We start from the raw sequence: 13,974 nt of genomic DNA on the forward strand, positions 1-13,974 counted from the left end.
TGAGCTGTGCTTCTGTAGCTGATGCGGCGTCTTATAGTTGGTGCAACTGTAACTAGATACAATTGGTTTACCCACCACGGCATGGTTCTGAAAAAGATTTGGTTCGTTTTTTTTAGTCCACTAAGTAAACACAGTATAGGCATTAGCATCGCATAGCTTGACATAATTGAAGCGTAACACTGCAACATGCTAATCAATGAATCATTAAGAAGAACACATCTCAGTAACGAAAGAACAGCAATGAAAGACATCAGCGTTTGTTTTTTTTTATTTCAAGAATGAAACCCATTTTTTACCAAAGTCATTCAGTCGGTCATGTCTTCACCCTTTTGGTACTTTAACACAAAGTACAGTACCTTTATGGTTCCCAAGAGTTTTAACAAGTGGGACAATACCAATAGGTACTGTATCCATCCTTAGCCAAGGCATTTTCCACTTGGGTGAGATGAGTGTTTTATCCAGATCAAGAAATTCTTCTGCATCTAGGAAAAATGAATAAAGAAACTGTAAACATCAGCTCAACTTCCGTACGCATTGACTCTCATTAAAACATCATTCATTGCCTGACCGATGAACCGATGAACTATTATTCATTCATTCCTTCATTTCCCTTACCGCTTATCCTCACTACGGCTATCTTCGGGCGAGAGGCAGGGTACACCCCGAACTGTGGGTGTGTGAGACAGTCCTAAATAGCTGACTGGACATCGGAGAATTATTGTTCCATCTACCGTTTCAGTAACTGGTCTTGCCCTCAACCAGGTCCCACAATGAAGATGTATGTGTTAATTGGGGAGGCGGAGGGTCTCTCTTCCCATATTGAATGGTAATTAAACCAGAGATGTGTGATTGATCTTTTTCCTATGCGTTACTCTGTCTTCATTGGCGCAACTGTTTCAAGAAAAAACAACAACACCAAAAAGCCATACCGAATTCGAAGCTTTGCTGTGAGGGTGAGCTGGTCGAGAAATCAGCCACCAGGACAGCATAACAGTATGGGTCTGATATAAAGTGTATGTTTTACAACGGTAGCCAATCAATTGACCGACTGGTTGTGACAGGTCAGTCCTGTCAGTGTGTTGATATGAACACCAACTGAGAGTATCAGGCCAGCTCTTTCACGACCTCTTGTATCTTCTGTCATCTGCATTTAAGCTGACGAGAAGAACGGAATCAGTCTTAAGCCTTTCTGAAACTATCAATAAATAATGTGATACAGCCAAGCCACCAACGCTATTTGCCTCAACGATTGGTTTTGGCACAAGCTGCTGTAAAGATGTCTCTCTGCTTTGCCCTGTGAGAGTGTATCCTGCCAGGAATGGACACTCATCATCCACTCAAGCTCCCCTGGACCTTCATTTTACCGCCATGCTCTGTAGGGCAGTTCAACATTGCTTGGGAGGACCAAAGTTCCGCTGTTAATCACCCACAGGGGTTGAGAAGGGCGGGGCTGCACTGCTTCCCATCCAGCCGTTTCGTATAATTTCTCCGCAGAAACATCACATAATCTTACTTTTATCCTGCACTTATGTGGTACACATATTTGAGTCTGTATTATTTTGTACAACTCATTTAATGCAGTCTTTTAACAGCGCTCTTTTACGCAACACAATGGACTCTATTTTTGTGACGGGTGTAAATCTGGCGCAACGGGGAGTGTACATTTGCGTGGAGGCGGGTTAGACTGGGCTTTGGTAATTTCGCAGATGAAAGTAAAGCAGCATATTTTCAAAAGTGAGGTCTACTCCGCTGCGGACGTGAACAAAGACAATTTCAATCATGTCCAGTCATAGCAGCTCCTCTCAATGCCTGTGGATTATTATTATTATTATTATTTTTTTTGGCAACAATTAACGTCCTTATTGTGACTTTAATTGTTGTTGTCATTTCTGTATTTGTTACCAGTACTTTGTGGAATGTGTACCTTATATAACTGCCACATGTCTTGCTGATTTATGTCCTAGTGTTTTTTTTCAATAGAAAGATGACTTAGAATCGTGTCTGTCTGAAAGTGCGACCTCCTGGTCAATTCCTCTACTTGAACATGTCCCACGCTGTTAAAAGAAATACATTCTAATATGGTGGAATAACTGAGTGATATCTGTGGAGAACATCAACTTAATGTTTATAATTAATGATGTGTGTGTGTGTGTACTTTGTATATGTACTACTATAAGAACATTTACTGTGCAGTTTATCACAGTGTATGCCAATGTGCTAAGGGAGTGAGTATTTGTATGTGTTAATTTATTTTTGGAATCGTTGAATCCAAAAAGAAATGTTACAGTAAGGTGTCCTAATTTCTAACCTGAGCCGCTCTGTTCTGTTGCTGCAGTGTGTCCCTCCAGACCTATGCATCTGTACCTTTGTGCTGGAACAGTCCCTGTCAGTGCGGGCCCTGCAGGAGATGCTGTCGAAAAGCGGACAGAACAGTGAAGGGGTGAGCAACGCTCATCGCAAATGTAGCAAAGACCACACTTGTAAAGTGAAACTCAATCACAAATGACGTGCCATCGCAAGCTTCATACTCTGTACTGCAGGCTGTGCAGCATTTGGAAAAAGATTTTCATTTGCAGTGTCTGCAGTCTGCCTAGTTTAGGTTTCGAGATGAATAGCCTAAATAAGCCCACGGCAGTGACCAGGGGTCCCCAGTGGCCAAGAGGTCCTGGCCCGCATGAATATTCATGAGGATGAATTTAGCTGCACAGTTTTCTTTGGGAGAAACAAACTTTGTGGAAAAAGCTCATGACCAAGCTACTTCGAGAATAATGAGACGAGCTGGACGTTAGGTGCACATCTCATCAATATGAGGTGAATTTATCATCGTTGATACCAAATGTCTCCTAATATGACTGTATTTTTGTCCTCTGTTTATTATTCCGTCTTTGTCTTTTATTACCTGTGTTCAATCTCCATCTTCCACATGGTAGACACGTGGCCCGGATCGATGGGTATGTTCGCTGCTCATACCGTTTCCCTTTTTACCCCTAATGCATGACGCAGTGAAATGACGTCCGAAGACACATACCACTGAGACATGTGTCTCCATAATAGGACTAATAGTGGTTGTTGTGGGTTAGTGGCGAAAATGTAGAATTGGATGCTCTATTAGTATACTGACTTGCACCAGAGACAGAGAGACAGAGAGCTGACAGAGACAAATAGAGTTTTAGCCTCCTCTCAGACAGCTCCCTTTCACGAATGGCAGTGTCATAATATTATTTGTGTCCTCAGGATATTCTGTTGGCTCTTCATACCAGTATCATTTGTTTCATATGAGTCAGATAAGCTGACATTTGTCACAGTATCTTCTTTTAGCTCGATGAGATGATGCAAGCATTCCACTGGGATAAGGAGCATAAATCTCCACTAATTCCTTCATTGTCCTTACCGCTTATTCTCACGCGGGTCGCGGGCGAGCTGCAGCCTATCCCAGCGGACTCTGGGGGAGAGGCGGGGTACACCCTGAACTGGTCGCCAGTTCAATCAACCGTTGGCACTCACATTCACACCTACGGGCAATTTGGAGTCTTCAATTAACCTACCACCCATGTTTTTGGGAGGAAAGCAGAGTAACTCGGAGAAAATCCTGGGGTGTGCTGGCAGGGAATTATGGAAGGCAGCTATGGAAAAAGTCAGCCCAAAATATAGATAAACCACTGAGCTAATGCTCAGTCACGGCTCTAAACCTTTTTAAGGTCCGGGACCACCTGCACATTTTTGAGGGTTAGGTCCACTGAGGACCCCCTGATTTCAACATTGCAAATAGGGGCAAGACATCTAATTCAAATGCGATGAATTACACTTGTGAAAGTTGGGCATCTCCCAATTTGCAGTATTGAAGCATACTGTATTGATTTACAGAACCTACAGCTGTTCGCATTTGGCAGAATTCCCATAATATGATATGGTAGGAGTGGGATTATTGCACATTTTTGGGAAAAATTAAAATATGTGAGAAATGTATCAAAACAGAAATACTGACTGTTTGCTGCAACACATTTTAAAAGCACTATCTATATTTTTAGTTGGAGAGCTGTACATAAATAATAGCTGTGATAAAATGAGCCCTCTTTTGTAGGATTTAGGATTTTATGCCACTTATTATGTCAAAAGTATGCCAAGATTCTCCGGCCAGAAATCGCAGTAGATCGTTCCGAATCTTGTGACTGAAACCTTCACTCTTCATTCTTATTAGTTGATATGGAAATGTGACGTTTAAACAGGGCGCCGTCTGCTCAAGCCTTCTGGGCATTTCACTTTGATGATCAAACTGAGAGCACCGTGTTTGTCACAGAGTTACTACAAACTTCACCGAAAGCAAGACTAATAATAGTGAATCACCTCCATATGGTTTCAAAATCCTGTGAACATGTGATTTTTTTCAGCTTTGTCAGAATCACAGAAAATCCCAACTGAATTGGACCACGGCTAAATTCACGTATCTGATTTTCAGGTAGAATAGAATGGGAGAAAAATGCCCAGCATTTTTCGGGATTTAGTAACATACCTACTGTGGGCTGTTGTAGAAGGCACTTACTTGTCTTGGGGTGCATCTGGTTATTCAGTCACGTCTGTTTCCAAGTCAAATGTTTATTCACAGCTAACCGCTTCATGTCGATGAAACGCTGCATTATATGAGTGATGATAGGCTACACGGAAAGCCAACATCACAGTAGTCAGAAGCGACATTACTAGCGATACTCCATTAGCTACATAGCTAACGAGCGATTTATCAACAACTCAAAACATAGCTAATATTTCTGTTGATAAAAACCTGATTATCATTACTATGAATATCACTAATTATTCTCACGTACATTCTTCGTTCCGTCGTCTTTTAAGCAAGCTCTGTGTCAGTCAGCGGAGGCCGAACCCCCTAACCCTCGGACCACGCTTGGTTTGAAGGGCTGCGTAACCCTTTGTGTTAGTCCTTGTCCTAACCCTTACGGAGAATTGGGACACCGCTTTGTTCTCGTGAATGTGCAAAACCAAGGACTAATGGGTGAGACCAAGTCTGCTAAATATCCGTGCACAATCAGTCGTCAGGTCTGGATCAAATTTGTTTTGACATTCAGACAGTTATATAGCTACACATTGAACATTTCGAACGAAAAACACCTTTTCCGCATTTTAATAGTGTAATGGGAAAATCATGATGAGAAAGTACAAATGTATACCAAATATACCAAATTCTAACCAAATTTAGGTTGATCATTCAGAAATTGAAAACAGGAAATTGTGAAGAAAAAAAACAAATTCACTGCAATGCCAATTTAAGCTTCATAACAGAGGTCATACTATTGCATGGTTTTCAGTATAGTGAGGAATCATTATTTTGTTAGCCTCTCGTTGCAAATACCCCTGCTCATTTGTTTGTTTGTTTGTGCAGTGCTATTCTGTGCACTTTTTCCATTTCCACCTGTGCATATCTGCTATCAATAGTGTCGGCCTCTTCGTCATTCTTCGCCTCAGCTGAGATGTCACTGAAGGAAGCACCGTTACAGAGGAGCTGAAGGTTGAATATGTCTCGATATATCGATAGGGCTTATCAATAGATGCCGGCTGAAGCACATTGCTGGCGGGCTCTGATTTAGCCAGGACACACGGGGGGGACCATCGTAAACTTCAAAAGATAACATGCCAACCACACAGAGCTTGATATCCAGCAGCAGTCCGTCAAAGAGACAGCACTGCTCAGAAGACTTCCTTTGTTGCTCTACTTGTGGCTACTTCCGGAGTCTAACAGAGTTTGGCTAATAAAACAAACAGCAGCAGGAGTCCTGCACATTGAAGGGGTGCTCCCGCTGTTGGATTCAATACGTCACTTGTGCATGACATTCGACACCATCCACGTCCTTCTACATCAATTTCATCAAAAACGCTTTACCCTTAGGGTTGAATTAGCTCACAGCTGATGCATTTTCTCATTTGAGTAATTGTGGCAACAGCATCAAAGTGTTTGTGTGCCTCGATCACTTTCACTGTGCTTCATCTATATACATGACTGCCTCACAGTGGTGTAGGGGTGGGAGGCTTGGCTTTATTGGTCGCGGTGATTGCAGCTGGATGTGTCTCACTGCATTCAACTCAGTATACCTCAACAATTTGAGTGGTCGCCCGCTGCACCCAATCTCGGCATCAAATCACTGGCTGGCTGTTGTCCCGGTAGTCAGTGACGGTGCATATTGTATATAGAGGGAACAGAATAAGTAAGAATGGGGGGAGGCTTTCAACAATATATTCAATATATATACCCTATATGGACAACGTTTGTGGGAGACACCATTTAAGCAGTGAAGTGATCTGTTAGCAGCAGGAGGCTTGGTCCTTTAAGTTGCCGCGAATCGTAATTTTGAAGCTTATCGAGTCCGTCCATCCATCCATCCATCCATCCATTTCCTTTACCGGTTATCCTCACTAGGGTCGCAGGCGTGCTGGAGCCTATCCCAGCTATCTTCGGTGCACCCCGAACCGGTCGCCAGCCAATTGCAGGGCACATACAAACAAACATTTGCACTCACATTCACACCTACGGGCAATTCAGTCTCCAATCAACCTACCACGCATGTTTATGGGATGTGGGAGGAAACCGGAGTACCCGGAGAAAACCCACCTAGGCACGGGGAGAACATGCAAACTCCACACAGGCGGGGCCGGGATTTGAGCCCCGGTTCCCAGAACTGTGAGGCGGCTGTGCTAACCAGTCGTCACCGTGCCGGCTTATCGAGTCATTTCAAAGAATTCAATGCTTAGTTCGGTTGTAGGGACTTTTTCTCGAAAACCCCTTTATGTTCCAGCATGATGGTGACCCAGTGCAAATAGCATGGCCCCCCAAAGACAAAATGAGTTTGAATCCGGATCTCAACACCACCAAATCCATATTTATCCATTTAGTGTATGTCACAGACTGTAATGCCATTAGGAGATTCATAGCATTAAGTTATAGTCCTCCTTTGCCATGTCAATGAAAGAGTTTTGGTGTGACAGACTGCATTTTCTTGAATATTCATTCTTAAACATGTACTTATTGACAGAAATGATGTAGGTCATTTGCATCAACCATGGTGACAAGAAAGACTTCGAATAATGAAACTCTTGTTTTACCTTAATGCTTCCTAGAGGCTGATAAGAAAGGTGAGTTAATATAGGAGTTTCCGCCTGAACAAAAAGAGCACCAAAACTTCACCTTCCTGCATCTTTAACTCTGTAATTGGTGGAGCCATTCCCTGCTCATGTTGACAAGACTGACCGTAGTCCGGCATCCTTCCCACATTCCTCATTGCTGGAAAGATGAGCCTGTATCCTTGCACATACAGTATCTCCTGGGGAGATGAGCCCTTCCCCAAGATATGTATGCCCAGCATGAGGCCATCTTTGTCTGTGAGGAGGTTCTCGCTGAGGTCATATATGACAGTTATAGTCATTATGGACTGTCTATGTGTGAATTATGTCCTCAGGCAGCACAGAGTGGTGGCCACAAGACTCTACTGTACGGACATGCCATCCTCCTACGGCACTCCTTCAGTTCCATGGTAAGAAATTGCACGCCATTAAACTGGATTACAGCAGGAGCAGAATATGATATGTGCCATGGCAATGGCTTTTACTGTGTATATGGTTCTGCAACATGGCATGCTTTTACCATACACATTAGGAAAAGTAGAGGACAAGCATTTGTTATCTAAAATGCTAATTTTTCCCCTTCCCATTGGCAGCTGTATACTATATTACACAGGGACATCATTTACTGTATTACGAAAAGCTGGGGTCCTACAATTTGCGTGGGGTTGTTGACAGCACCTTGTGTTGCATCTGTTGGGGGAAGTTCCCACTGATCCTATTTCAACATATGACAATCACACATGGTAATTGAATGCTTGATTTTCCGCGTGTGTGTTGACCACAGTACCTGGCCTGTTTGAAGACCTCAAGGTCACAGACCGATAAGCTGTCATTTGATGTCGGCCTGCAGGAGGACTCGACAGGTACGAAAAAAAAAGAAGCTTCACTACTTTTTTTTTATCCTCCACAGATTCTCTCTCTCGACACCTCCTCCTCTTGATCCATCTCTTGGTTTCTCCTGAGCAAATCTCACCGTGTGCCTTTTTATCATCACTGTTAATATTCCCTGCAGCGTGCTGAGGATTGAAAGTGTATTTCTTTTGTCAGAGCTGATTACATCTCTCCAACACATTTTATAGTCTTGTGCTCACCCAACATCAGATTTGAATAGTTGTGTTTTTCCAGTCTTTGCAGTACATGAGCTGTCACCTTTCTGATGAGGTTTGTTACAATGGTCCCCTTTTTTACATAACCTGAGTTGATATTTGGGTGCCAACAGTGGGGTATTTCACCTTATATACCATCCAATTTATGTAAATGTGTGTATCACTCTAGGTGAGGCGTGTTGGTGGACAATCCACCCCGCCTCCAAGCAGCGGTCAGAAGGAGAGAAGGTGCGCATTGGTGATGACCTCATCCTTGTCAGCGTTTCCTCTGAGCGGTATCTTGTAAGTTTCTCTTGTTTGTCATGTTCACGTCACAACGGTTTTCTAAATGGTCACCAGTGGTGTTCACGAACGATGAATGTGTGGGGAACAAAAGTTGTTGAACATTGGTTGACTCGTCAAGTTTTTCTGAACTGGAAGAAAACATTTGGGAGCAGTAATGATATGATAGCGACCAATCTTAGCAAACTTCCTTTCCAAATTGCAGAGGTAGGATGAGATGTAAAACTAAATAAACTAATAATAATTGTCAATAATACTCCAACTAATACTAATAAATAAATAGCAATTCCAGCAATGGACATTGGTGATCTTGATTCAATCAGACGTTGACATGCCACTGAACAGGGAGCATTTGATCATCTGGGCACAAGCAAAATCATGCATTGTAAAAATGCATTGTACATAGGGTTTTTTTGGTCAACTTTGGGGGTGCGCATTATACACGAGAAATGACGGTAATTTCTATCCTGCCCATATAAAATTGTTCTATATATATTTTTAAATATTTTCATTTAATTATGTATTATTATTATTATTATTTCATTAATCATTATTATTATTATTTTTTTGTCTTCAAGAAAAGTAATGTGGTGACCACAGCCAGTGGTGGTGAGGTGCCACTTTGTGTTCAAAAAAGTTTCCTTGAAGTGATAAAATGTCACATTAACTGCAAACGTGTCTTTTTTGCAAGATTTTCATGCTGTTGCGATTGAATTGATACTGCTACGCTGTCAGTGCTTTTTAAAAAGAGGTCGAGGTCTGTGCTGTTATCATCTTTGTCACAACCTTGTCACCCCCTTCAGCGAGGCTTTGTTCCATATTACAGCACATTCTGCTCCCTGATCTTCGCACGATAGAACTGCACACTTGAAACCATTAGAACACATTCTCAGTGATCCATGGAGATGGTGACAGCATGCCCGTGGCCGACAATAATGCGAGTGCCTTGTAGTCACTAACGTCAATCTGGCAATCTGTCCTTGCTGTCACCCATACATTAGTTTGTGGGGACATGTAGCTCCTAAGGGCTGCACAGTACTCTGGGGAGAAATTCTGATCAGGACACAGCTGCTAGTCACTTTGTTTGCTAGAGTCTGATACACACTCTGCGGTCACAACATTAGTTACAATCGAATCCAATGCAAGAGAGGTATCACAAATTGTCTTTGCAAGGATAACAATGTTTTGTTTGACCCCAGTGTCAGATGATTTTGCTTGTTGTGGTAGGTTGTAATCGTGTAAACGTGTACTGAGCTGTTTCTATTATTTTGGTTACCTCTTTTAAAAACACCTCTTAATATGATGCAGTGCAATTCTAAACTACTGCAAGCTACAACTACAATAATAAACACATCATGAAATGAATACCACTCTGACAGTTTCATTCAAAACCGAACATTATTGTATTTGTAAAGGCAGAGTTTTATTTTTGTATTTATTTTTTTTACATACATTTGTATCAGATGGAGCCAGTACCCTGAAATCAGAAGGACACATAAGAATGCGATACTCTAGTTCTATCGCAGAATGTTTTTATGCAAAAGGTGTATATATATATATATATATATATAATGTACATGATCGGTGAGCATACTGTATTATGTAAATCTTGGACCTTACTTCTTTCCCCCCTTCTTTTTCATCAAATATTGAAACTACTTACTGGTTGGTTACACACGATGAGATTCAACACAGTGTGCAATCTTGTATTCTACAGCACTTGTCAATCTCCAATGGCAACATTCAGGTGGACGCATCCTTCATGCAGACACTGTGGAACGTCCATCCCATCTGCTCCGGGAGCAACGTAGAGGAAGGTAGAGCGCTGAGCCGAAACCCCTGCCATCACGCGATCCTATTTTCTTTGGGGGGCATTTTCAAGAGCCATTTTAATGGCCTTGGAATAAATCACTTATACTGTAAACATGAAGCAAGAAGGAAAAAAACAAAAAAAACAAAAACATTTACATTTTATTTTAATAACATGGAAGCAGTTGCCTCAGCCAGCCCCTCCTTTTACCACCTGTGATAACAATGGAAATAATTGCAAAAGTAATAATGCCAAAATGAGAAAAAGCAAACAAAAAGCATTACTTATGAAATGAAGTTATAATTAAAAATGTATTGCAGTTCTCTCTCTCTCTCTGTCTCATGTTTATCATCTCACTTGTTCTGAGAGACATTGTGACACTTTTGCATAAAACAAGACATTGAAGGTCAAGTGTGTGTTTTTTCATTTCTGTCCGATTCTCCTATAGGCTACCTGTTGGGGGGCCATGTGATGCGGCTATTTCATGGGCACGACGAGGTGGTGACCATCCCTGGTTCAGACCAGAGTGAAGAGCAGCAGAGGTACAAAGTACAACAAAGCGATCGATTGCTTGTGTTCTGACGTAATTTAAAGGTCAGGCACAGGTGATGACCTCATAAGATCGGAACTCACACTCTGTTGTGTATTTGTTTCGCACCGCACGGAGTATTAGAAAGCACGCAAGCAGGTATGCAAGGAGAGACTCAGAGGAAAAGAGGTGCACAACAAATGCTGCACCACTTGAGATGGGGATGTGTGGGGTGCGTCCGGTGCCTTGCTCAAGGGCACATCAGAATCAGATTCAGAATCAGAATCAGAATCATCTTTATTTGCCAAGTATGTCCAAAACACACAAGGAATTTGTCTCCGGTAGTTGGAGCCGCTCTAGTACAACAGACAGTCAATTTACAGAACACTTTGGAGACATAAAGACATTGACAAAAAACAACAACAAACAACAATTGTGCAAAAAGATGCAGAGTCCTCAGTTCGAATGGCTAATGACGCAATAGTCCGGTGCAATGACCATTGTGCAAAGGGCACTGAGACTTCAAGGAGTGTATGCGGTTTAAAGTGACGAGTACTGCGATAATCTGGGACAATGGTTGTGCAAATGTTACAGATACTCCTCAATCAGTGTGCAAATGGAGCAGATGCTACTCTGGCATGAGTGGCCACTATATGCAAATAGTGCAGCACGGCGAGACAACTACAGTGAGTGCACGAGTAATACATAATACAGAATACAGAAATGTGACAACGAACTCAAGTCAAAAAATTGCCAGCTTGTTGTAATGGAATTGTAAGTTAGCTGTTCAAGAAGTTGATTGCAAGAGGGAAGAAGCTGTTGGAATGTCTACTAGTTCTAGTTTGCATTGATCGGTAGCGCCTACCTGAGGGAAGGAGCTGGAAGAGCTGGTGACCGGGGTGGGGAGGGTCCGAGAGGATTTTGCACGCCCTTGTCTTAGTTCTGGCAGCGTGCAAGTCCTCAAGGGTGGGTAGGGGGGGTACCGACAATCCTTTCAGCAGTTTTGATTGTCCGTTGCAGTCGGAGTTTGTCCTTTTTTGTAGCAGCACCAAACCAGACTGTGATGGAAGAACACAGGACTGATTCGATGACCGCTGTGTAGAACTGTCTCAGCAGCTCCGGTGGCAGGCCATGCTTTCTCAGAAGCCGCAGGAAGTACATCCTCTGCTGGGCCTTTTTGAGGACGGAGTTGATGTTAGTCGCCCACTTCAGGTCCTGGGAGATTGTAATTCCCAGGAACTTGAAGGTCTCGACGGTTGACACAAGGCAGCTGGACAGCGTGAGGGGCAGCTGTGGCGAAGGATGCCTCCTGAAGTCCACGATCATCTCTACAGTCTTGAGCGTGTTCAGCTCCAGGTTGTGTCGGCCGCACCACAGCTCCAGCCGCTCCGCTTCCTGTCGATATGCAGACTCGTCACCGTCCTTGATGAGGCCGATGACAGTGGTGTCATCTGCAAACTTCAGGAGTTTGACAGTCGGGTTCGCTGAGGTGCAGTCGTTCGTGTAGAGAGAGAAGAGCAGCGGAGAGAGGACACAACCTTGGGGCGCCCCAGTGCTGATGCTGCGTGTGGATGAGGTGGCCTCCCCCAGCCTGACCTGCTGTGTCCTGCCCGTCAGAAAGCTGTAGATCCACTGGCAGATGGCAGGTGAGACGCTGAGCTGGAGAAGCTTGGATGAAAGGAGTTCAGGGATGATGGTGTTGAACGCTGAGCTGAAGTCCACGAACAGGATCCTCGCGTAGGTCCCTGCACTGTCGAGGTGTTCTAGGATGAAGTGCAGTCCCATGTTGACTGCATCATCCGCAGATCTGTTCGCTTGGTAGGCAAACTGCAGGGGGTCCAGCAGGGGACCTGTGACACTCTTGAGGTGGTCCAGCACAAGACGTTCAAAGGACTTCATGACCACAGATGTCAAAGCGACAGGCCTGTAGTCATTCAGACCCGAGATTGCAGGTTTCTTGGGGACTGGGATGATGGTGGAGCGTTTGAAGCAGGATGGAACTTCGCACATTTCCAGTGATCTGTTGAAGATCTGAGTGAAGACTGGCGCGAGCTGGTCCGCGCAGACTTTGAGGCAGGATGGAGACACGTGGTCCGGGCCTGCCGCTTTGTTAATCTTTTGTTGTTTGAAGATGCGTCTCACATCCTGTTCATGGATGGTTAACGCAGAGGTCAGAGGTGTGATTGTGGTCGCGGGTGGGGCCGGGTTGGTGTGTGGTGTGAAACTGTCCTTTTCAAATCTGCAGTAGAAGGTATTCAAGTCGTTGGCTAGTGTGCTATTGTTCTCAGCTTGGGGGGATCGTCGCTTGTAATTAGTCAGCGACTGGAATGCATGCCAGACTGATTTAGAGTCGTTTGCGCTAAACTGTTTTTCCAACTTTGCTGTATAGATCCTCTTTGCAATGTTAATTTCTTTGGTCAGCTGGTTTCTAGCTCGATTATACAGGGCCCTGTCCCCGCTCTGATATGCGTCCTCCTTAGCTTGGCGAAGCTGCTTAAGTTTAGCAGTGAACCACGGCTTATTGTTGTTGAATGTGCGAAATGATTTTGTTGGAACACAGACCTCTTCACAGAAACTGATATAGGATGTGACAGTGTCCGTATATTCATCCAGGCTGCCAGCTGAATTTTCAAAGACACTCCAGTCTGTGCAGTCTAAGCAGCTTTGAAGTTCCATCTTGGCTTCATTTGTCCACTTTTTGACTGTTTTCACTGTAGGCTTCGCACATTTAAGTTCTTGCCTGTACGTCGGTATTAAGTGAATTAAGCAGTGATCAGACGAGCCCAAGGCTGCACGAGGTATAGCACGGTATGCGTTTTTTACCGTAGTGTAGCAGTGGTCTAAAGTATTATTTTCCCTGGTAGGACAGTCGATGTGCTGCTTGTATTTAGGGAGTTCGTGGTTGAGTTTAGCTTTGTTAAAGTCCCCGAGAATAATGAGGGGTGAGTCGGGGTGTTTTTTTTCAATTTCGTTGACTTGATCGGCGAGCGTTAGCAATGCGGCGTTCGTGTTAGCTTGAGGCGGAATATAGACGGCAGCGAGAATGAATGATGCGAACTCACGTGGCGAGTAGAATGGTTTACAATTTACGAATAGCGACTCCAAATGCGGGCTGCAGTGTG

The 13,974-nt window shown here is 43.6% G+C and overlaps 1 protein-coding gene and 1 long non-coding RNA gene across 6 annotated transcripts in view; one reads left to right on the forward strand and one right to left on the reverse strand.

Moving 5' to 3' along the window:
* LOC133487553 (ryanodine receptor 3-like) overlaps positions 1-13,974 on the forward strand; it is a 102,645-nt gene that overhangs the window by 14,102 nt on the left and 74,569 nt on the right. For 3 of the 5 annotated variants that reach the window (XM_061794300.1, XM_061794301.1, XM_061794302.1), the window contains exons 3-9: positions 2,336-2,440; positions 7,123-7,137; positions 7,461-7,535; positions 7,910-7,988; positions 8,401-8,513; positions 10,231-10,330; positions 10,772-10,865. In XM_061794300.1, the coding sequence (XP_061650284.1) occupies positions 2,336-2,440; positions 7,123-7,137; positions 7,461-7,535; positions 7,910-7,988; positions 8,401-8,513; positions 10,231-10,330; positions 10,772-10,865 (581 nt within the window). The remainder of the gene's footprint in view (positions 1-2,335; positions 2,441-7,122; positions 7,138-7,460; positions 7,536-7,909; positions 7,989-8,400; positions 8,514-10,230; positions 10,331-10,771; positions 10,866-13,974) is intronic. The other 2 variants (XM_061794303.1, XM_061794304.1) reach the window with 1 other exon arrangement.
* On the reverse strand, positions 268-4,944 carry LOC133487554 (uncharacterized). The gene is made up of 3 exons (XR_009791369.1): positions 4,821-4,944; positions 2,309-2,410; positions 268-482 (listed from the first exon to the last, which is right to left on the reverse strand). It is a non-coding gene; the product is annotated as an uncharacterized LOC133487554 (long non-coding RNA).

Source organism: Phyllopteryx taeniolatus, chromosome 13 (genome assembly GCF_024500385.1).
Source record: "Phyllopteryx taeniolatus isolate TA_2022b chromosome 13, UOR_Ptae_1.2, whole genome shotgun sequence".
In the NCBI taxonomy this organism is placed as follows: domain Eukaryota; kingdom Metazoa; phylum Chordata; class Actinopteri; order Syngnathiformes; family Syngnathidae; genus Phyllopteryx; species Phyllopteryx taeniolatus.